Here is a 25,212-nt window from a genome sequence, read left to right on the forward strand (position 1 = left end):
AGGCTGGTCAGCTAAAAGCCTGGGCAACCCAAGGACTAAAGATCCTTCCTTCCTTACTCATCACTTTGTTGTAAACAGAGCTTCAAAACAATGGATGCATTATTTTCTGTCTTGAGTTGAATTGTAGAAAATTATTCACTCATTTTAATTCTTTCTAAAATCTTTTTCTTTGATTAGATGGTGGAAAAACCCTAACCTATTTCAACTATGACTACAGTGGGGATTTCCAAACTATTACTTTTGAAGGACCTGAAATTAGGAAAATTTTCCATGGAAGCTTTCACAAGGTGGGTAATGCTTTGTGTACACATAGTCTTTATTCACTGTGGGCAAAGCAACAGATAGATGGTGAAACTATTTGTAGAGCTTTGTAGCTCAAATTTCAACTGGAGAAAGAATTATCTACAGGGCTTATTAACAATGTGTAGAGATTCTGAGATGGAACCCTGAAATGTGCATTTTTTAGCAGGTACCCCAGGAGATATGATAAAAGTGGTCCAGGTTTCCACCATGAGGAACAATTTAATAGACGGCACTGTATTATTAAGCAGGCATTATGTATGCTGTAGAAAGGATTGCTGGTCTACCTGGCTACCAGTGCAGATGAAAGGCACAACTAGCCGAATCATGTTAAAATGTAAAGATAGATATAACTGATTGCATAGCTATATCTATATAAAAATAAACCTATAACTGTGTTTTTTAAAGCATATATACACACAACCTATTACTGCCATCATAAAAGTTACCCCGAGGACAAATTTTGTAAAACCTGACTTAACTTGCTCTTTTTTTAATTTGGACTTGTAACAAGAGCTCTGTTCCTTAACATTTTAAATCTCGGAAACCCTTAGTTTTGGTAGACATGCTTCTTCTAATATGTACTGTTTCTTTTATGTTTGGAAAATAACCCCACTGGTAGGCATGCAGTACCAAGACTGCAGGGAGAACAGAGCATTTACCAGGTGGTGCTAGAAAAAGTCTCTTAACCCATCCCTTCTTGCCCTAATATAGAGAGAAAAGGGATATAGCAAAGCAGTCTTCATCTTGGTTCTGTCTCCTGACATAGCACATGATCAAACACCTAATTTTACTACTTTCTGGGGTTTTGAATACCATCACTGCATAGAACAATTGCATAACAAAATTCTGACTCTGTCATGCATAAAAAGAGTTGCATAAAAATGTAATTTTTTCCTGACTGAAAAGGACTATAAAAGATACCGTAAAAACACATGAGATGCAAGTGGAGATCAATTAGTTCATGGCTCAAATTGGTCCCATTACTATATCTTTGGAGTTATTGTCATTTCCCACCAAATTCCTCTTGACATGATTCTTTTCTTGGTTAGGCAGTGTCTGCTGCAAAGTAGTCAAGAAAAAAATGTACAGATGAAAAGCATGTGAGATTTCACGAGTGTTAAAAAAAAATTGCCATCTTTGCCTGTGGAATAGGCATGGGCTTGTAATTTTTATTCAAAGAATTCTTTAAGAATTTTAGGTAAATCTTAAGCTTTGCTTACCTTACCAGAGGAACTCAAAGACCTATAGGTAGGTTCATTAAAAATTGGTTTCAAATTCATAAACCTTTAAGTGTTTAAAAATTATATGAAGAAAAATCTTCCTAGGTCCTGGCCAGATAGCTCAGTTGGTTAGAACGTTGTCCCTATATGCCAAGGTTGCAGGTTTGATCCCTAGTCAGGGCCCATACAAGAATCACCTAATGAATGCATAAATAAGTGGGACAACTTATGGATGTTTCTCTCTGTCTCTCATCAATAAATTGTTTTGTAAAAAAGAAAAATCTTTTTCCACTTTGCTAAGTCTTAATAAAGTTAAAGCTAAATAAAATAAGGAAGGCATATCATGGAACAAACTACTTTACTAATATATCCATTAAGGGAAAATCTTGATGCAAATTCAGTTTGTACTGATCAAATATGATTTGTTCATAAACTTATGTTATAATTGAATAAATACTTTACCTTAATTTCTTATTGATCTTCATTTGGCTTTATTTTGTACATTTTGGGTATGAAGTATGGCCCCAAAGTCTCTTTCAAAAAGTTATAATTATATACATGAATCCTTAAGTGAAATCAAAATATTTTTGAAAACTTTTTAATGTCTCCTTTTGTAAAGCAAAATTTTTTTTCAATGATTTTTCTTTTTTTAGAGGGGGTGGGGAGAGAGAGAGGAAGAAAGAGAAAGAGAAGGAGAGAAACATCAATGTAAGAGAGACACATCGATTGGTTATCTCCCAAACATGCCCTGACTGGGGCCTGGAATTGAACCTGCAACCCAAGTGTGTGCCCTTGACCAGGAATCAAACCATAGACCCTTCCATCGGGGGCCAACACTCTAACCACTGAGCAACAATTTAAAAAAATATGAATAATCTCCCTCATAAGTTAATAGTTCTTAAAGCACACATAATATATTAGGTTGTCCAGTGCTCAGCATAAAAATTTCTATAATTTATAATAATGAAAAATATTCCAATGCTCAAAAACACGTAAGAGTCAAACTATACCCTTCTAAATGATTATAAAAGAGATGTAATATGAAACAAGTAATTTACTCCTGCACTATTGATCTGGATATATTATGATTAACTTCTTTTTGAAGGAAAAAGAATTCTTAGGAGCCTCCACTATTGTAAAATTTTAAAATCATGATGTTACTTAAATACAATTGGTATAAGTTTTTATGCTTTCAGTTCCCAGGCAACAAATAAACAAAAATAAATTAAGATAGGATAAAACCCATGAAATTAAAAGTAACATTATTTTAATTTTAAAGATGGCATTATATCCTGGTCACTCAACCTCTGCTCACAATATAGTACTAGCTGCTATAACTCTTATAACCATGATTCACATTGCCCAACACTTTCTCTTTGAACTGCTATGATACCTTCTCTTACACAGCTATTTGAAGCTTCTTTTGGTTTTCATTTAATCATGAAAATGAATCATTATTTGCCAATTAAGTTCGCTCTTTTAGCTCACTAAACAAGTAGCCTGCCACAAACAGGAAGTATGTGGCAAACGTCATAAATTGAAATGCTTTATCAGCACTGAAATTTCATGGTAGAACTTGCTTACAACGTGTCTCATTTAGAATATACTTACCTTGACCATCACCTACATGATGATGTGGATTTTTACAAATCCTCACAAAGAATGTGTAGACTCCTGAAATTGGACCTCCAGATTCTAGAGATTCCAGTTTCAGATAATTGAACCATACATTAAGCTGAAGAGCTTTATTTCATTTGGGCCCAGAGTCACTAGAAAGCCTCCCTCCTTTCCCTTTAGATTTTAGATCTTTTCTCCTCACCTTAAATTACCAACTGCTGGTAGTACCGCAGATAATTTTTGTTGGTAACTCAACCAGCATTTTAATACTTTCATGTTTGTTTTATTGTGCTTTCAGAAAAGGCATAATTCACACCACAACCCTGTGATTTCAAGATAGTACTGCTTTATGGGAAGGCTAGATTTTTAAACTGTGAATCATTTCAAAGTTACTTTAAAGAAAAGTATTAATTAAATAAAAACAGACATGGTACTGACTGTAGGACAGTCAAGGAGGTAATAAAGTAGAACCTTTCTCCTCTAGCAAAATGCCTAGTGACAGAATTCCTGCTCTTCTCTTTCATATATGTTGGTGATGAGTCATGCAATTATGTAAATGTGGTTGATATTCCCCTCATTTCTTCCCTACTAAAACATCCTGACTTTTATCCAGCTACACATCGTTGTCAACAAGACTTTGGCCAAAGTGGTTATTGACTGCAAGCAAGTGGGTGAGAAGGCAATAAATGCATCAGCGAATATCACAGTGGATGGTGTCGAAGTCCTAGGGAGAATGGTTAGATCAAGAGGACCAAATGGAAACTCCGCACCAGTAAGTGGATGAACAATTGAGGCCATGTTATTGTTATAGAAAAAGGTCTTTTAAAATATAATTATTTATTACCCAGCGGGGACATTTAGTAAAGGAATGGATGGATGGATGGATGGCTAAATAGTTAGCAGCCTTTATAAATGAACTAAAACATGCATAGTTAAAGCTCTTGGCAGTAAACTTCTGCTATATTATACTCCAGGAATTAAGCTAGTTTATTTTCTAAAGGCATTTTAAAATTCAGATAGTAAAATACTCATCATATGATTTGTGGCATAAATGGTTTGTTAACGTGAGAATCAAAACTGTGAAAGAACTTCATTTGTATAAGCAAATATAGATTCATACAAAATGTGTGATTATTATACACAGGAAATTGACATAAGCCTCTCATTTGGATTAGATTTGGGCATTTTACAACTAGCTTTTTGCTATTGTTCATGTGAAATTTACCCTTTAATCATATTGTTATCTAGGTGACATATCATTTTAAAATAATATATTTTTCTTCATACAACAAGGAATTTAAGCTTTGGAGACTTCCAACTGGCAAAGAAATCACTTTTTCTTCACTCACTACCCACAGCACATACAAGTTTTTGTTTTAACACCATGCAGTCATAGCTAATTACCACCATTCTCTAATCTGAGTCATTTTATAAATTAGAACCAATTAGCCTGGGGAATAGTTTATTCTTTTAAACAACCCCAACAATTCTGCATTTCTCTTATATGTCATGGAAACATAAAATGAATTATGAATGACTATTATTGTCTTGTACTTTCATAGGTCAGTAGAACTAGCCCATTATATGAAACTTTAGAACAACTTAGTGGTTCTCAAAGTCTATTTAAGCTGACGATCACTTTGTGCAAATGAAATCTTCTGATGTGTCAATCAAATAAGTAAATAAATAAGATTAAAACAGATCCATGCTGATTGAATGGGAGAGAGGATGTGGGGTAGTAAGTGTCCCCCACCTCCAATGGTTCCTAAGGGAGCATAGTTTTAATTGCACTACTCTCATCTAACCCATTCACTTTACACGCCAGCAAACTGTCCCAGAGTGCTAATGTGATTTACTTTGGGACTCTGCTATTTTGTGGCATTTCTCTTTGTGGTAACAATAGAAATGAAATCCTTGTGTGCATTGATGCTAATATATATGTAATTTATTGGGGTGACATTGGATAATATATTTTTATGTTTCCAGTGTACAATGCTGTGATACATCATCTGTATATTGCATTGTATGCCCACAACCCAAAGTCAAATCTTCTTTCATCACCATATATTTGACCCTCTTTTACCCTTTACTACCTCCCCATCTCTCTGATAACCACCGTACTGTTGTCTGGGTCTATGAGGGTCTTTTTGTTTGTTTGTCTTATTTGTTAATTCGTTGCTTTCAGTTTTATATCCCACATATGAGTGAAATCATATTGTTCTGGAATATTTCTGACTTATTCACTTAGCATGAGTTTTGAGGCATCTTTAAAAGTGCTTTGTTCTACTTTGCTTTGGAGAACTATGGATTAGATATTTAGAAAGAGAGAATATAAAAGTGATGGAAGACTCTCTTGTTTTTAGTTATAGTAAGAGACTTTTACTAGTAAAGATGTTTACATAATATTTTTAAAGGAGTTGTCTCCTCTTAATGTGTGGAATTTTACGTTGATTAAGAAACACACCATCTTCTGCCTCATGGAAGATACTTATATGATAGCACACTCTAGAACTTATAAAGAGCCAGAATTAGCAAACTAAGGCTATCTTTCTTATAAGGATAAATGGATGTATATAGATGGATGCTTGAATGGATAAGTGAATAGTCTCTAATTTAAGAAAGAGAAACAATCTAGGTATATGAGATTCTAGGCCCAAATCACTTGTTAAATTATTTTTATTTTATGAATAATACATATACATCTCCTTACACTTAATAGACATTCAATAACGAGCAGCTGTTATTATTGAAGGATGTCAGTAATACCTTCTCTTTCTCACCTTTTCTAACCCTCTACTGCTTATATAACACTCAATTATTTTTGACCATATATTATTTTCTTTTTCTTTCATATATCTACATTTCATCCCTCTAGCCAGAGTATAAATTTCTCAAAATAGAAACCATATCATGGTCTTCATACAACCACACCCTTCTATCCTCCATCACAGTTACTAATACATCTTATATGAACAAAGTTCTCAAGAAATACTTGCTGGAAATTAAATAGAATGTCATCTATTTGATTGGTTCCATATCTTTTGTTAAAATGTTGTTTTGCATATATTCTATTCATATATGGTATTGACAACCATCCAATAATATATATCATACCCTCTCCTAATTTGTATTTTACAATTATAGTTTGATAATTATAATTATTTCAAATGACAATTTTACAATTACAATTACTTCAAATTATACTCTATGTAAATAAATGGTACTCTAAATATATGGCCGATTCAACATCAAATACTTTATTTCTGGAAGCAAAAGTTACTGTAGGTTTCAGTCCTACTAGCAATAAATCTTTAACTGTCCATGAGAGAAAAGCAATTGAACAGAGCAGCCTCTGTGGTAACTTCCAACCAGTAGTAGACAATAGGGAATTTATGGAAGTCAATAATTAAAAGAGTTCTTTGTAAGGCTAGTAGGAAAAAAGTTGTAGCTTTTGTTAGAATCTAGAATTCTACAAAGGATTACCAAATAGGTTTTCAGTCTGCCCACTTATTAAAGAATTTGATTATGCTAAAATGGATGATATTAAATTAGCTCTCAAGAATGTGATTGGAAACTCACTTGCTTTTTGAGTTTATTGCTTAATTGTTTCAGTGCAGGGCAAGAGACAAGCTTCAGTCCTCAGTTTTCACTTTAGAAATCACAAATTGCTAAAAAAAAAAAAATCTTAGTATACACTTGTACTTCACTACCTAGCTAAAGTGAATGTGTAATGTGCAAGTTTTGGATTATCCCAGTGGGAGTAATTATCATATCATTGAGATTAGTAGTTTATAGGTCAGCATTCCCTGGGCAAATTCAGCAATGATTCAAAAAAGTGTCAGATGATGGAAAAACTCTAAATATTGAGTCTCTAAACAAAATATATTCTTCTTAAATCCAAGTTGAGTGGAGAAGAGATTAATGGATTTAGGGATACAGTACTACTATATTAAATTACTCACATTTATAATAAAAACAACTTGTTTCTGCAATGAAAGATTTTATAGGCAGCAAAAGTGCCCAGTGGGACTAAACTAATAAGCAGTCCTAACTTAGCTGTCAAAACACAAGTGGGAAGAAACTTAACAGCTGTTCTTCTTTTTCCCATCTTCTTTCTCCTAAGAAATGTCTCCTATTTTTTCTGACATGCAATGAAATTATAATGCTGCCAATCAGAGATGATTCTAGAAAAAATGTTATCTTCTGGCATAGGGTCATGTTTCTTAGTGTCTTCCACCTTTAAAATATAACACACATCCAATGGACACTTGTTTAGCCATCTGCTGCTAAAGACAAATACAAATTTTTATGCAGTTTTTATTAAAATTATTTACCAAGTTAAAGCTTTTTATTCAGGAATCAATAGTAGACTAGTGAATGGTCCTATAGAAACAAGTATTTTTAAATTACAATAAAATGATTTTTTCACAAGAATTATATCTTTTAATCCTTAAAATAAGAATAGTAGCTAATATTATTGGATGCCGCCTAGGCAGTATCTACTTTTCCGTGATTACCTCATTTAATCTTCCAATACCCATAAGAAGAGAGACTTAATAAGCCCCACTTTATAGATGCAGAAATTGAGACTTGAAGAAGTTAGGGAGGGACTCCTTTTCCAAAAATGAGCAAAGTGAGGTGAGATCATATGTGACTTGCATACAGTTACCTGCCTTCCATTCTAAACTCTCTTCCACTGGGTCTGATCATTACAGAACCTCAGGCAGAGGAGGGAGTCATGTTCACTGACAAGTCCAAAGTCTTACATTATTTGAATTACAACCTTGAAAGTAAATGGGATAAAAATGGTCCTCCCAAGAATGTTTAAACCCAAGTATTCTAATTCCTACCAACAAGTAAAGCCGTTAATTTTCATTTCCTAATTTAATTAATGCCATGATGGTTTTCCTTAACATCAATAAACAGAGAACAAATAAAAACACTATGTTGAATATCTGACAAATGGTATATGCTTAATAAGTCCTCGTTTTGAAATGGAGTCAATAAAAGTTGAACACCAAATCAAAAGCAGAAGATGGGTTAGGTCCCCAGTAATCTTTTGCCAGTATTCTTGAGTAATGTCAGTCTCTCTAAATATTAGTATAAGTTCAAGTATAGCTTGACTTCAAATTATAAGCTTAGTTATGCGTTGCTAGAAAAAAAAAAAGGATAAAATCTGGTACTGAGTGGAAAGTGGACCCAGAGATACATTTTAATTGGCATTCACAGATCACGGTGGCAACTGCTGAGACATATTTTAATCTTATTTTCATGCTAATATTTGACCTTGATGACTTGCCTTTTGTGCTACACCCAGACAGAAATGTCCAATAATGAAAAACAAGCATTTGTAATTGGCTCAGTATTCCCTTGAAAGAGATTATAAAAAGTAAAAGTGGGAGGTTCTACACCTTTCTCTCTCCTTTTTATGTTTTGCACATAAAATTTTCATTTTCAGTTAGTTCAAAAGGAAAGAAGTTACAAAAGTAAAAAATGACTGCCTCTTAGCATTAGTTGCTTGAAGTATGATTTATGTTTAACCATATTGTCTTGCATGTACAGGCACTCTGATGTAAGATCTCTCGATAGACCACTTCTATACTGTTTCCTACATAATTGGTACAAATACGTGTGTCACTGCTTTTGAAATAAAAGCCAGAGGGTTTTTTAATCAATCCCTAGAAATGTGCCTTGGAAAAAGAAGTCCCTAAATAAAGGCTGAAGAATCTAAAGTATTACGAACGCAAAACAATTATGAATAAATTTTTTTGTGCTCACACACACAAAAAAGGCTGCTGACTTCATCTAACTTGAAAAAGCAGCAGCCCACAAGCATTCCTCAGATGATAGTATTGGCTTCATTCAGCACTTAGTAGGCATTCAACCCCTGGAGTGAATAAAATGAGCGCATAAGAATTCCAATCACTCAATAGGGCAGAAGTTTAGCCAAAGGTATATATGTAGACATTATACTGTTATAGGTAATTAGATGGTGAATGTTTATTTGAAAACTTCCACAGAGCTTGGTGCCAACTTGGGGCTAGTGAAAGGCCTTGGCTTTATGTAAATCTTCCCAGTCACAAATGGTTTTACACTGAGGGCTCTGTTCAGAAATGGAAAATTTCTTAATGGATGAATGACTTACAGATTTAGCTGATTCTATCTAATGCTGTCATAATGTGACCCATTTAATAAATGTCCCCAGACAAATGGCCTTGTAAAGTTAGGCTCGGGTATCTGTATTTTCAATATTAGACTAAAAATTTATTCACTGCAAAATGAACCATAAGAAATTGAGGTGGACTGTTCAAATCCCAACCAGAACTCATCTTTCAGCATGTGCTTAAATTCCTTAGGCTTTTGCATCCCAGGGATTAATCTATGGAATGGGGTGGCTAGTACTGTATTATGCCTCATTGTAGTGATCTGAAGATTAAATGATACAGGCAAAGTCCTTAGGTTCGTGCCTGGTACATAGTAGGGCTTCACTAAATGTTTGCTGCTGTTGTTATTGTTATTTGCCAAGTTTTTACTCAGAACATTAAATATATATGATTATTATGTAAACACACTACTATGATATATCTGCCCTCAATACTATATCACTTTCATTTTGATTCTACATTTTTGGCCCTTGTATTATATACTCCTCTACCTTAAAGAATTCAATTATGGAAGAGCTGTACATATTACATTAAAATATTTATTACTTATAATAACTATATTCCAGGCACTGTTCTAAATAATTCCCTGTATTAACTCATTTTATTATTATGGCAACTATTATTACACTAATGAATACCTTCTATTCAGTAGATACTATTATTCATTTTACAGACAAAAAAATCTAAAGACTCTGAGACATTAACTAATTTGTTCAAAATGAATTAGCTTGTGAGGGAAGGACTTAAGGATTACACCCAGATAGTCTAGCTCCAAAGCCTCCTAACCACTGTGTTTCTTGAAGTATCTTTGCTGCTCTTGCTGTTCATGAAAATCAACAATCATGTTCTTTAAAAATGTTCTAATTTTAAAAACCTAATTTTTTAATGATCACAATTTTGTTGTGTGGTTGCCCTGCAGAGACTAAGATATTATACCCTTTGGTAAAAATTAAAAAAAAAATTAGCCTGAAAAAATAAGATCAGTGAACCACACACATATTTCTTCAAATAACACAGTTCTTGTACATTGACATAAGAAAACATGATGCCTTGATTCATGGATCTGCTTTCAAAATTAAAGGGTTATTTGATTAATCTTGCAAAACTCACTTGGGGAAGGATGTTTGCAGCAAGACACAGTTCTTCTTGGACATATTGAGAGAAAGCCTGAGTTTTTCTCTTGACTATGATCTAGGACAGTCTCTTCTGTGATACTGCATGCATCGTTGCTAACCTAATTCAATAGTCCTATCTACTTAGGCATTCTCTGTTTCATCCTGGGATGAAACAGTTATTTACTGACAGGTATGAATAGTATTGCATGGGAGAAAATAAGGCACCAGGAGTTTCCAACTCTTGTTTTAAAACACCACTTGCTGAACGAAGGTTGAAGATTTAAAAGGAAAAACAACTTGATCCTTCTCCCAGTTCTCTAACTGATGACACTTTTAATATGTGAAAATAATATAAGAAGAAATATAATATTAGAAGTAGTTGGGTCATGATGTTAGTATCAGCCCCTAATGATAGTATAATGATGTTTCTGTATATTTCAACATACATATTGAGTTGTTGCCAACATACACGAATGGAGCAAGACTGTCTAAATATTTATGGCATGATCAATGGCTTAAATAAAAATACACTTAGCCCAGCTTCTCACAATACCATATGTGACTGTCATGACACTTACCATGTTGAAAACAGTACTTATGTGCCTGTTTCTCATTCCCTGGAAATCCACTGAGGGCAGAATACTTTGTGGTTTTGTTCATTTTTGTATCCTAAAGGTCTACATAGTATCCAGCTTATGTCCTATTAAAGAGAAATTTTATGAATGTATGCCTGAATGATTAAAGTTGGAATTAATTCAACAAGCCTTTATTGAACACCTGCTATATGCTCTATATAGCAATAGGGGACACAAAGATAAATAAGTGGTTCTCTGTCCTTTGAAGCGCTGACAGTCTAAGGAGAAGAAAATATAAATAATTGTATTGTATGGTGGCAGACATGCTATGAAAGAGACCTAAGGCAGTGGTCGGCAAACTCATTAGTCAACAGAGCCAAATATCAACAGTACAACGATTGAAATTTCTTTTGAGAGCCGAAAACCGACTTCTGCGCATGGGCCACGAAGTTTCAATCGCACTGTACGTGCGCGCCCGCACGTGGTATTTTGTGGAAGAGCCACACTCAAGGGGCCAAAGAGCCGCATGTGGCTTGCGAGCCGCAGTTTGCCGACCACTGACCTAAGGGATGTTGCAGGATTACAGAGGCACTTGGAGTAACCATGATGAGCAGTACTGGGAAGGTTTCAGCAGAGGCGCTAAGAGTCTTTAGGTGGAGATGGGAAGGGAAGTTTTGATAAATATGGGAGTTTGGATGGTAGATGGAGTAACTGTTAACAAAATCATAGACCATTGTGTCTTTGAGTAGCTAATTAGTCTGATATTGTTGGAATTACTTTTTAATTTATTTTTGGTAATGTTATGTTATAAATGTATTGGTGTCCTATTATTGATATATAGTATGAAATCATTATAAACACAAGGTATCTATCTTTTATTGAATGACAATTTCACTTTACATTTCAGTTCCAGTTACAAATGTTTGATATTGTTTGTTCCACATCCTGGGCCAACAAAGACAAATGCTGTGAACTACCAGGCCTGGTAAGAAATCTTCATTCATTATTGGGTCTGTTCTTCATTAAAATGTTCTAAAGTTATATTGAGTTTTCTCTGAAAATGAAATGCTATTTTGCAAAATTCATATCAGAGATAATTCATTGTGATGATAAAGAAAATGAGAAAGATGTTAAGAGGGAGGCGTGTCTGAAATTAGCAAGACACATGTATATACATGGTGGCTCTGCACAACCCCTGGTGCCAGTTACATAGTCCAGATGTTCCCAGATTTCCTTGTTCATAAAATATTTAGTGTTGGAATACTTTATGGTATCCCTAAACCAAAAGAAATACCTAACAGGTCCATTGCTAAAGTAATTAGGTCCAAACATCTTACTAAATGTTTATGTCCTAATAACTCAGTAGCCATATGAAAAAAAAAATGATATGCTTATTTTATTCTTAAATAACCAAAATGACTTAATGGGATGTGTGTGCCTATTGGCAGTGTGCAATTGCTTAAATCTTGGAATCTGATGGGACATTTCCACCCTCACTTTGTTTTTCCATATTGATTTTTCTCATGGTACTTGCTACTCAATGAGCAAAGGCTGAAAAACCAGATTTGCAAATACGTGACATCATCAAAACAGTATTTCAAAATCTGTTGTTGAAACTGTGAACTACTTTGAGCTGGTTTTCATACAGAGTCCAATGGCTGTTTCTCTTTAGTTTAAAACATTTACATGCTCCTGTGACCTTGTCATGGTGTCCCAGGGCACCCTTGGTACACAGTTTTGGAATTGCTCTTATAAGCTATATAACCTATGTAATGGTACAAGAAAAATCAAACTTTTTCTTATTATTAATACCATGTGTAATTCATAAGGGTATACCTATATATATGAAAGCAGATTCATATCTTCAGAGCCTTAGATCCTGAGCTGAAATGGATGACACCATCATGGTTGTACAGTAGTCATGTCTTAATAATTAAATGTGGAGAATGGACATGGAGAAGCCATCATAAAGTCCGAGTGATTTGCCTTCTTAAGATCTTACAACAGATCCCATGATCTATTGCAGGCAGTAAATTCATACCAACTATGTTTGAGAAGGAAATACTCTTTCTTCAACAAAATAAGTTTCTAAGTAGTTTCTGGGGTAGAATTTAATCAGAGACACTGTGATGTCATACATAAGTGCAGGTAGATTGGAAATTGGAAGGGCAAATGCCATGAATCCAATGGTATGTCAAGCAAAATGTGATCACCACAAAATTCTCCAAGAGAATAAATATGACCTCCTATCTCAAAGCTTTAGGTTGATGCCATGATTTATTTTTTTTTCCCAAACATAGAATGTGAGCAATAGTTAAAATTGTTACAGAGAATTGATGATGTTTTAATTTAAAAAATATTTTTTTATTGATTTTAGAGAAGGAGAGGGAAAGAGATAGAAACATCAATGATGAGAGAATCATTGATTGGCTGCCTCCTACATGCCCCTTCCTGGGAGTTGAACCCGCAACCTGGGCATGTGCCCTGATGGGGGAATCAAACTGTGACCTCCTGGTTCATAGGTCGATGCTCAACCACTGAGCCATGCCGGCCCAGCTGATGATGTTTTTAAGCACTGTTTTTATTTTGTTTTGTTTGTTTTAGTATAGATGCAGTTATTTTGGTTGACTAGACCAGCAAGTTTTCTTTTATCCTTTGAAATGGGAAAAATATTGTAACACAAAGCTTGCAAGACCTTTAGTTCATAGAGTACTACTTCTCCAACTGAATTAAATAGTAAGGTGGTTTGGGGGCTATTTTTTTTACACCCACTTTTGCCTTTCTTTCTTCCCCTGGATTCCCAAACAGGTTTTTAACATCCTTTAATAATGATGATTATCAATGACTCACAAGACACCCATTCATTGTTCTTTAAAGAAAAGATTTTTGTGGTCAGGAGAAAATATTTCTGACTAATGCTCACTTTAAAGTGTCTTAAGTCAAAGTTTTTAATAGTTATGCTATTTTTTTCTTCTCAGAGGGATGAGGAAACCTGCCCAGACCTTCCACATTCCTGCTCCTGTTCTGAAACCAACAAAGGGGCTCTGGGACCAGCAGGCCCACCGGTAAGTCTCGCCTAGTTGGGCTTAAATATTCTTTAACAATATTTATAGTTATCACTTGTTGTGTGTCTGATATATGATCTTCATTGTGCCAAACACATAGTTAATCACAGAGATGTTACATAACTTGCCTAAAGAACACAGCTTGGAGGAGTTGGTCTTCAGATCCAGGTCTCTGTGCCCCCTCGAGATGATGCTCTTAATCACTATGCAAGACAACTCTCATGCTTCTGTGTATTCACAATGTTCCCTTGAAACTCCTGTGGTTTATTCTCACTGTGAATGTTTCAAATATCGGCCCTCTACTTATACCTGTAATATTTCCATGTCCTCGTCTTTCTCCTTCTGTTATCAAAATTTATATGTGAAGGGAGGGTTTTGGATTTTTCAGGAAAAGAATGTCATCTGAGCATGACTGGAACTTTCTACAGAGAAGGAGAGGGAGGGAGGGAGGGAGAGAGAGAGGGAGAGAGAGGGAGGGAGGGAGAAGGAGAGGGAGGGAGGGAGGAAAGGGAGAGAGAGAGAAAATAAAACATTTTTGTAAAATATAAAATACATAAAATTGCCCTATCTGGGTCTTTGTATTTAGCATGATAAATCTTTTGTAATATGTTTAAATGTTCATTTTTTTTTGGCTAACCTGCTAAACTGGGTTAGCAGTATTTCTTTGATATAAGTATGCTACAGCTGGTGTCCGTTTAGGGAATGAGAATTACATCAGGGCAGAAGACAAAGAAAACAGGGAGAAGGTGCACAGGCAAATACAGAAGCCCAGGAGGGGTATTCTGACACCTGGCCAGTGTCTGTACCTTGGCCTCCTGGAGGCGGCCAGCCCAGGCGGCATGTGAGCAGTAGGTAACCCACTCTGACAGCTGGCTTGCAGCGGGAAACTTCACTCCAGGTTGGCACCAACAACAACCTAACGTTCCGCGTTTCCTGAACTGAACAAAAACGAAGAGAACCTACTGAATGCATTTGAAATATATCCCAGCAGTTCCTCCTTTATCTTTGGCACATAGAACATTCTTTCAAGCTATGAATGTAGAACCCAAACACATTAAAAAAAAAGTTTCTTTATCCCCAAGAAGCAAATTTGTGGTAATAGTAAAAGCATTACATTTAAATTGTAAGATTTGGTCAGTCATTGAATCACTGTGAACCTCAATTTCCTTGTATATACAATAGCACCCACTTCTTTAACTGGTATTGTGAGGAATATACAAGACAATATGTATATAAGGATTCTGTGCATTATAAAACTTTAATTAAATGTAAAGAGTTGTCTTTAGTTTAATCTGGAAATTGAAAACAATGATTTGTTTTCAACTTTTTTTTTTACCCCAAAAGTATGTCTTTGAACTTTATCAAGGCTAGCGCACATTGTTTAGTTTATTTGTTGTACCAGCTGTAAGGTATTCCATTATATAAACTACAGTTTATTGAACCATTACTGTGGAGTGTTTCCCTGTGACAGTATTATTACAGTGAACATTCTTTGTATGTCTCTTTGCAAACATAAGTGAGTGCTCTTGCAATAACACTTAGATTTGTTGGAGAAGAAGGAAGGTGCATAATCAGCTTCATGAAGAAACCCCAAATTGCTCCTTGGGGTGATTGTCCCAATATCCTCTTCCCCAAATTCTGTATGAGAGCTAGTTCCCATGCATTTCACCAAGACCCTTTGATGTTGCCAAATATGAGTGCCTTCCTTTATCTGATGATTGTAAAACCCTGTGTCATTGTTATTTTGTTTTAAATGTCATTAATTTAATTTTAATAGGACTATCCCTCCATGCTAATGAGATGGAGCAGTTTTTCATGTCTCTTAGCCATTTGGATTTTTTCCTATATAAATTACCTGTTTATAAACTTTGCTAGGTTTTTGTTATACATGCTTTTTTTCCTCACTGATTTATAAGTGGTTTTATGTATTGTGAACACTAACCGTTAATTAACAACTAGAGACCTGGTGCACGAAATTCGTGCACTCAAGCGGGGGGGGGGGGGGGCGTAGTCCCTCAGTCCGGCCTGCACCCTCTCACAGTCCAAGAGCCCTCAGGGGATGTCTAACTGCCACGGAGGCAGGAGAGGCTCCCGCCACCACTACTGTGCTCACCAGCTGTGAGCCCGGCTCAGGGCTTCTGGCTGAGTGGTGCTCCCCCTGTGAGAGCACACTGACCACCAGGGGGCAGCTCCTGCATTGAGCATCTGCCCCTGGTGGTCAGTGCGCATCATAGTGACTGGTTTTTCTGCCATTTGGTCGATTTTATTATATAGGATACGGTTTAAAAATATCTTTTCCTGTCCCATGGATTGTTTGTTGTTTATGAGAACTTACACTAGAAATTTTAATTCTATGTAGACAAATCTAATATTTCTGTGAGCTATTGTTTATATTTTCATTTATTGCTCCTTTTAGTCATGATTTACTTAGAAATGCCTTTTTAAATTTTCAATTATGTGTGCAACTTTTATCTTTTTCTTATTGATGTATTAATTTTATTGTACTTTCTCAGGGAAGATAGTCTGTATAGTACCAATTCTTTGATATCTATTGATTCTTTGATATTTGTTTTGTGGCCTTTTGTCAAGTTTTACAGAGTTTCCCTATAGGTTTTAGGAGAATGTGTTCCCTATTTTTGAAGTTCAGAATTTTAGATATAAAGTCCAGTAAATGAAATTGTAAATTTGCATTGTTAGAATCTTCTTTATCTGCATTTATTTTTTATCTTTCGATTAAGATATAGGTGTTTAAAATCTTCCACTCTAATAGTCAAATTCTGTTTGTAATTTCACAATATATATAACCTTTGGGTGTTTCTCTGAGAGAGTGTTGATAGTACATTTTCAGATTTTGTTCATCTGAAAATACTTTTATTTCCCCTGTTATCAAAGGATAGTTTTGATGGTCGTCACAAAGATTGCTAATTGTTCCCCGTCCAATATTCATTGCCACTGCTTCTTTTCAAAAAGTAGAATCCCCTGAGTTTTAGCCAAGCACATGGGCATTCTGCTAGGGGCTAGATTTCTTAGCATCTGTCACTTTAGGACTAAGTTCTGACCAATGAGAGAGAAGGTATATGAAGTCACCCTGGATGTTGTTTTTAAATGAAAACCAAAGGCCCTTCCTAACCAACCTCACCCTTCCCCACAGACTAGAATGGGGACATGTGGTAGTGAGGTCACTTTGATAAGCAACATTCTGGGACACAGCAGAACAATAAGATGTTGGGAATCAAGATTTCACACTGCCTTACATGGTAAAGCTACTCTGCTATGCTGGACCAGTTCTCAGCTCAGATTTTAACAAAGGAGAATAATAAACTTTCTATCTTGCTTAAAATGTTTAATATTGACCTCAAAGCACTCAGACAAGTTTCCAAACCAATAAACTTGGAGTACAATTCTAAATTAACAATTATTTTCTCTGAGCACTTCGTAGATGCTATTACACCATTTTATAGCTCCAATTGTTGCCATTGAAAAGTCAACTGTCAGTCAAATTAATGATTGTCCTGTGAGAAAGAACTCTTTTCTCTCTGGTTCTTTTCAAGACCCCTTTAGTAATCTGAAGTTTCACTACAATATTGATGTTGTTTGCCATTTTGGAAAATTTGGGACTTCAGGAATTTGAATACCAATGTTCTTATTCATTTTGGAGTTTTCTTAGTCACTGCCTCTTTGAATATTGTCTCTCTGCTGTAATCTCTATTAGGTTTCTTCTGAAATTCCAACTAGATGGATTTTATAACTTATAATGTTATTCTCATGTCTTTTAAACTTTTTAATTTATTATCTACTTTGCATCTCCAGGCTTCATTATGTGTAATTTCTTTTAAATTTATCTTCTGGTATACTCTATTTTTAGCTATGATTTAATATGCCATTTAATTTAGCCATTGTGTTTATGATTTTGATTGTTATCTTTAGTATATCTAGAAGTTATATTTGGTTCCTTTTAAACCTTCTTGTCATTTGTACAGTCTCTTCTTCTTTTGTAACACTTTCAGGACTATTTTTCTTTATTATATTAAACTATAGGCCCGGTGCATGAAATTCATGCACGGGGTGTGTGTGTCCCTCAGCCCAGCCTGCACCCTCTCCAATCTGGGACCCCTCTGGTGGGATCGGGCCTAAATAGGCAGTCGGACATCCCTCTCACAATCCAGCACTGCTGGCTCCCAACCGCTCGCCTGCCTGATTGCCCCTAACCACTTCTGCCTGCCAGCCTGATCACCCCCTAAGCACTCCCCTGCCAGCCTGATTGACACCTAACTGCTCCCCTGCTGGCCTGATTGCCTCCAACTGCCCTCCCCTGCAGACCTGGTCCCCTCCAATTGCCCTCCCCTGCAGGCCTGGTTGCCCTCAACTGTCCTCCCCTGCAGGCCTGGTCTCCCCCAACTGCCTTCCCCCGCAGGCCTGGGACCCCCCCAACTGTACTCCTCTGCAGGCCTGGTTGCCCCCAACTTTCCTCCTCTGCTGGCTCGGTCACCCCTAACTGCCCTCCCCTTCAGGCCTGGTTGCCCCCAACTTTCCTCCTCTGCTGGCTCGGTCACCCCTAACTGCCCTCCCCTGCAGGCCTGGTCCCCCCCAACTGCCTTCCCCTGCAGGCCTGGGACCCCCCCAACTGTACTCCCCTGCAGGCCTGGTTGCCCCCAACTTTCCTCCTCTGCTGGCTCAGTCACCCCTAACTGCCCTCCTCTGAAGGCCTGATCCCTCCCAACTGCCCTCCCCTGCTGGCCTGATCGCCCACAACTGCCCTCCCCTGCTGGCCATCTTGTGGTGGCCATCTTGTGTCCACATGGGGGTGGCCATCTTGTGTGTTGGAGTGATGGTCAATTTGCATATTACCTCTTCATTATATAGGATTTTGGTGTATATTCTTTACCTTATAATTTTAAAATCCACAGTGTATGTGGTTCCGATTCTGCTGTTTCTTTTCCTGATGATTTTACTCATGCTGTCTTGTTTCCATGTATATTTTGTGATTTTTTTTGGTTTTGTGTATTTGACTTCATGTTATTTGAAACTTTGTCTCTGGGACTGTTTTGAGCCTATGTTTCAAACACATTCCTTCAGAGAGTATCTGTGCCTGCTTCTGCTAAACTCCTGACTATACAACCAACTGGAAACCACCTTAGGTTTAACTTTGGAGTTTTGTTTGATCCTCACAAGCAGTGTGAATTCTAGTCCCTAGATTGTACAAGAATCAGCTGCTGGGTAGCAATTCTTAGGGGAGATAGTTCCTCCTCCTTCCATAGCTAAAGTGAAAACAACATTGTGGTTATCCACCTGCTGGTGGGCTCTTTTCATTTCTAGCTCATTCAGAGTGCAGCCTTCCAAGTTCTTCAACGTTAATGAATGTTTCATATTCTACCTTCCCCCACCAATCATAGACCCAAGTTCATACTTCATTGCCCTGTGTGGGCTATAAAATACAAGCTTTGCAGTAAACCTCAACCATCTTCCCAATCTTTCCCCCGGGCAGTCTCAGTGCACATGCCTGCTGCTCTGGTTTTTTTGTTTCTTCTTCATTCTTGGTCCTTAAAGATCCAGTTCTTAATTACAATCATGTTTATTTTATTTTAAAAGGCATCAATAAGCTCTTTTTAGCTGGAGGCTTTTCAAGTTTTCATTTGCAATACTGCTGGAACAAGTTATAAGATATTTACATATGACCTAAGAGTCAAACTTTGTAATGAGAAGAAAGCAGCAGAGAAGTAAAAGGAGAGGGTTGAGCTCTGACTTGTTGAGAAAAACAAAGCATGTAAAATGAAGAAAGGCTATTGACATTTTAAAATATTTAAAGTATAATAAACTATTTAAGAAATAGTATTTCAAGCAGTATGTAGTAAACCCTGGGCAATGACTAACATAGTTGTGATTATCTTCTCATTCAAGAATTTATACAGTAGTATTATGTGCCAATAAAACTGTAAAGAGCTGTAGAGAGACATGAAAGAGCCATATCCTCTTTGCCTGGACTAATCCTTCCTTATTAAAAGATGGAATCCTATATCCACAAATATTTATTGAATTCTTATCATGTGCTCAGTGATGAGGGTCAGGGTTAAGATGGCAAACAAGTTAGAAATGTAAAATGGTCCCTAGCTTTTAGACATGGTGTCTCTGGAAGGAATATCTGGGAGTCAACTAGTCACAATCATTTAAGATGTGCAAACAGAATTAAAGAGTTGGCCAGACTAGGACTATTACTTGGGATGCAGTGGGCTTGCTGCAAGCAACAGAAAATTTGGCTAGCACAGTGGTGAATCCCATTAGGACATTTGGACGTTCATTGTTTGCTCAGCAAAAGATTTAGAGGAGGCTGATCCCTAGGGAAAGGAGGCAGCTCACCAACTTCATTAAGGACCCAGATCATTCCAGCTTTCCAATTGGCTTCTCTTTGGCTTGTTGCTTCTTGATCAAATTGGCTGCAACTGGCTAATCTGTCCATTCCTAGTTGCGAGAAGGCTGGGAAAGTAAATCTCTTTTTTAGCCTTTACAGCAGGCATCCTCAAACTACGGCCCACAGGCCATATGCGGGTGTTTTTGCCGTTTTGTTTTTTTACTTCAAAATAAGATATGTGCAGTGTGCATAGGGATTTGTTCATAGTTTTTTTTAAACTATAGTCCGGCCCTCCAACGGTCTGAGGGACAGTGAACTGGCCCTCTTTTTAAAAAGTTTGAGGACCCCTGCTTTACAGTATGAAAAATAAAATGGAAAGAAGTCAGGAAAGACTCTTTGGTAGCCAGCCAACAATGTCTGACTCACTGGGGGGAAATATTTGCATTATCTGTAACAGTTAAGGATGTAGTATCCAAATATATGAAGAATTCCTGCACATTAAAGAGAAAAAGACATGCAATCCAGTAGAAAACTAAGCATATATATATGTAGTTGCATTGAGAGAAAATGCAAATGGACAAGCATTATGAAAAGATGCTCAGTCATAGTAGCTTTAAGGGAAATAAAAATTAAAATAAGAATAAGGAATTATTTTTACCAATCAGGTTGGTAAAAATGTAAAGTTTGACAACATCATGTACTATGGGTTAGAGAACTAAGGACCCTCTTAAACTCTTGGCAAATGGCATAGCTTTCTTTGGAGCACAATTTAATAATGTATTTGCATATTCATTAAATTTTATTTATAGTTGTACTTATTGCTGTCTTAAATGTTAGCATTTTTACTTACTAGTAAATATTAACATTTCTATTTAAGGAGTGTTTAGGGATGTTAATTGCATTATTGTTTAAACAGCAAAAATTTGTGGGGGAACCTCCTACATTTCCAATAGTGGAAGAATAGTTAAAGTGTTATTATGCATCCATCCATGGCTTGGACAGCTATGCAACTCAATAAGAATAAGTTAGATCCAAATGTTATATTATGGAAAAGTCTCTAAAACATTAAGGCAAAAACTCAAATAAAAAGCTTGATGTCACATCTGCAATCTACATACATCAAATTATACCACAAAAATACTATAGGTAATAATTTCTTTTTTTTTTTTTTTTTTTTTTTAATTTCTTTATTGATTAAGGTGTCACATATTTGTCCTCATCCCCCCATTCCCATCCCACCCCTCTCCCCACGCATGCCCCAATCCCCTGTTGAACTTAACCGTTGGATAGGCTTATATGCATGCATACAGGTCCTTTGGTTGAACTCTCCCCCTCCCCCCCACCCTCCCCCTACCCTCCCCTATCCTCCCTCTGAGGCCCGATAGTCCGATCGATGCCTCCTTGCTTCTGGTTCTGTTCTTGTTCCTCAGTCTATGTTGTTCATCATTTCCCCTAGATGAGCGAGGTCATATGTCACTAGATATATACTAATAAGAACTGAATGTGAGACGAGCAATAATAGTTATGCTGACAGGCAAATGAATCAATCTGTAGCGAGCTTCCCCCTGGACCAACAGTTCTTTTGAGACCCAATTTCAATGTCCAGTAGTTCCTTATGTGTACATGTCAGCACTGACCCCTCAGCTCTGGATGGTGGACAAATGGTGGTAATGGAGGTCCGACTCCCTCTGGTTTGGTCTCGGCCGAACCCAGGGGCACGGCGTCACCCAGACTAAGGGGCACGTGGCCTCACCCCTACCCAAGGGGCGCGTGGTCTCACCCGGGCCTGGGACCCAGCCTCACCCAGATGGATCCAGGGGCGCACAGCCTCACCCGGACCCAGGATCTGGCTTAACCCGTACCCAGGGACGCTTGGCCTCTCCCAGACCCAGGGGCACGTGGCCTCACCCGGGCCTAGGTGCACGCGGCCTCCCCCGGATCCAGGGACACATGGTCTCACCCGGACCCAGGGATGCTTGGCCTCTCCCAGACCCAGGGCCACTTGGGCTCACCCGGGCCTAGGTGCACGAGGCCTCATCCGGATCCAGGGACACATGGTCGCACCCGGACCCAGGGACGCTTGGCCTCTCCCAGACCCAGGGCCACTTGGGCTCACCCGGGCCTAGGTGCACGAGGCCTCACCCGGATCCTGGGACACATGGTCTCACCCGGACCCAGGGACGCTTGGCCTCTCCCAGACCCAGGGCCACGTGGGCTCACCCGGGCCTAGGTGCACGAGGCCTCACCCGGATCCAGGGACACATGGTCTCACCCGGATCCAGGGACGCTTGGCCTCTCCCAGACCCAGGGCCACTTGGGCTCACCCGGGCCTAGGTGCACGAGGCCTCACCCGGATCCTGGGACACATGGTCTCACCCGGACCCAGGGACGCTTGGCCTCTCCCAGACCCAGGGCCACTTGGGCTCACCCGGGCCTAGGTGCACGAGGCCTCATCCGGATCCAGGGACGCATGGTCTCACCCGGACCCAGGGACGCTTGGCCTCTCAGACCCCGGGGCACGTGACCTCACCCATGCCTAGGTGCACGAGGTCTCACCCGGATCCAGGGACACACGGTCTCACCCGGACCCAGGGACGCCTGGCCTCCCCCAGACCTAGGGGCACGTGGCCTCACCCGGGCCTAGGCGCACGAGGCCTCACCCGAATCCAGGGACACACGGTCTCACCCGGACCCAGGGACGCCTGGCCTCCCCCAGACCCAGGGGCACGTGGCCTCACCCGGGCCTAGGCGCACGAGGCCTCACCCGGATCCAGGGACACACGGTCTCCCCCGGACCCAGGGACGCCTGGCCTCCCCCAGACCCAGGGGCACGCGGCCCCACCCGGGCCTAGGTGCACGAGGCCCCACCCGGATCCAGGGACACATGGTCTCGCCCGGACCTAGGGGTGCGTGGCCTCTCTCAGACCCAGGGGCACGTGGCCTCACCTGGACGTAGGTGCACGAAGCCACCCGGACCCAGGGGCGCGTTACCTCTCTCAGACCCCTGGTCGCGTGGTCTCACCCGGATCCAGGGGCTCACGGCCTCCCCCGTACTCGGGACCCAGCCTTACCCGGATCCAGGGGCCCACGGCCTCACCCGGACCCAGGGTTCAGATTCGCCCGGACCCAGGGGCACATGGCCTCACCCGAACCCGGAATCCAGCTTCACCTGGACCCAGGGGCGCGTGGCCTCACCCAAACCCAGGGGCGTGAGGCCTCACCTAGACCCAGAGGCATGTGACCACATCTGAGCCCAGAGGCTCGCAGGCTCGCCTGGACTCGGGTCTCAGCGGGGTTTCGTCTTCTTGATCCCAATTCCTGTTGGTCAATTCCCTCTCAGCAATTCCTTCGGTCATTTTCTCAGAGCTCCAGGGCGGCTGCCGCAGAACTCGTTGGGCGGCGGGCTCGGCAAGACTCCGGTGTGCCCGGTGCCCGGCGGTGGGCTGGTCCGGTGTCGCTGCGTCGGCCCTTGGGTCTGCAACGGTGGCCAGTCGCTGAGCGTGCGCACCTGGCCACTTCGGGGCATTGAGATTCTTGAAGGACTCGGAGGTCAGCAAGCACGGAGTCTCCCACCCCATGTCTCCCAGGGGCTCGTCTGTCCGTGCTCGGCAGCTAGTGGAGCCGTCCCCTCAGCCGGAGACCGCCGGGGGAACTGCGCCGAGCACGTTCCTGGCCACCATTGTGTCGCCTGAGCCATAGTTCTTAAAGTGTGGACTTTGGGTCACCGGCATCAGCATCATCCTGCGTACCCCTCTCATTTATTCTAGTTGTAGAGCATCTGCTCAGCCAGCCCCCCGGTCTTTCTGGCTGGTGTCTGCTCTGCTCTCCCGTCGTAGTCTCAATATTGTTGTGGTAGGCAACGATCAGGCTGCCGCCCTATGTCTCCATCTTGGTCCTCCTTTGTACAGTTAAGTCTTGATTGTTGTTGGTGTCACTGGGAGGAATTGTCCTCCAGGCCAATTGGCCGTGAGGACCCTCTTTGTCTATATAGGAAGAGTTGCTGTGCAGGAGACATGTTTGTGGGCCGGGTCTTGATGCAGCAATGCCTTGGCGCTCACTGAGTCTGCCTCTAGAATGCCTCCCTTATGCAAGTGATTGAAATCTGGTGTCATCTCCCACCAACCATTAGATGCCCTCGTTTCTGGGTCTCCAATGCAGTGTGGGTCAGCCACTACCTGAGGCACTCAGCAGGAAAAAGCTTCTGCTCAGCTTGGCTGGGGCGGAGCTACAGGGTGGAGCCTACAACCTTGGCTTCCTGTCAGCCCCGCCCTATGAGGCTCCTGTGTCTGTGTCCCTCTGTATTCCTTGCAAACACCTCTGAGAGAAACGCGCCCTGGAGTTTCGCCCACTGCCAAACAGTCCAGTCCCTCCCCTAATGAATCTGGACTCCCAGATTCTCGCCTGGAACTGGGTTTCAGTGCAGTTGGAACTGGGTCTCAGCGCAGTCTGGCGTCCCTGTCTCCTTCCCAGCAGGGCCACCCAGTGGCGCAGGCAAAAGTCCGTCCTCTGCGCACCTTCCAGTGCGCGCATCTGGAGCCGCCGCTTCTCTGTGCCTCCGCCACCACAGCCCAAATTCATTCCCCCAGCGTGCGCCTGGCTTCCCAGGGTTTCGCCCGGAACTGGGGTTCAGTGCAGTCGGAACTGGGGTTCAGCACGGTCCTGAGCTTATGTCTCCTTCCCGCTAGGGCAGTTCAGTGGCGCAGGCAACAGTCCGTCCTTTGCGCCCCTTCCCGTGCGCGCCTCTGGAGCTCTGCCTTCCCCCGCTCCTCTGTGCCTGCGCCCCACAGCCCAGATTCATTCCCCCAGC

The 25,212-nt window shown here is 40.0% G+C and overlaps 1 protein-coding gene across 4 annotated transcripts in view; it reads left to right on the top strand.

Moving 5' to 3' along the window:
• The window catches only part of COL14A1 (collagen type XIV alpha 1 chain), a 174,778-nt gene that overhangs the window by 96,231 nt on the left and 53,335 nt on the right, over nucleotides 1-25,212 (top strand). For all 4 annotated transcript variants that reach the window (XM_054708522.1, XM_054708523.1, XM_054708524.1 and 1 more), the window contains 4 exons: nucleotides 178-287; nucleotides 3,754-3,912; nucleotides 11,902-11,979; nucleotides 13,973-14,059. In XM_054708522.1, the coding sequence (XP_054564497.1) occupies nucleotides 178-287; nucleotides 3,754-3,912; nucleotides 11,902-11,979; nucleotides 13,973-14,059 (434 nt within the window). The remainder of the gene's footprint in view (nucleotides 1-177; nucleotides 288-3,753; nucleotides 3,913-11,901; nucleotides 11,980-13,972; nucleotides 14,060-25,212) is intronic.

This window comes from Eptesicus fuscus, chromosome 19 (genome assembly GCF_027574615.1).
Source record: "Eptesicus fuscus isolate TK198812 chromosome 19, DD_ASM_mEF_20220401, whole genome shotgun sequence".
NCBI lineage: Eukaryota > Metazoa > Chordata > Mammalia > Chiroptera > Vespertilionidae > Eptesicus > Eptesicus fuscus.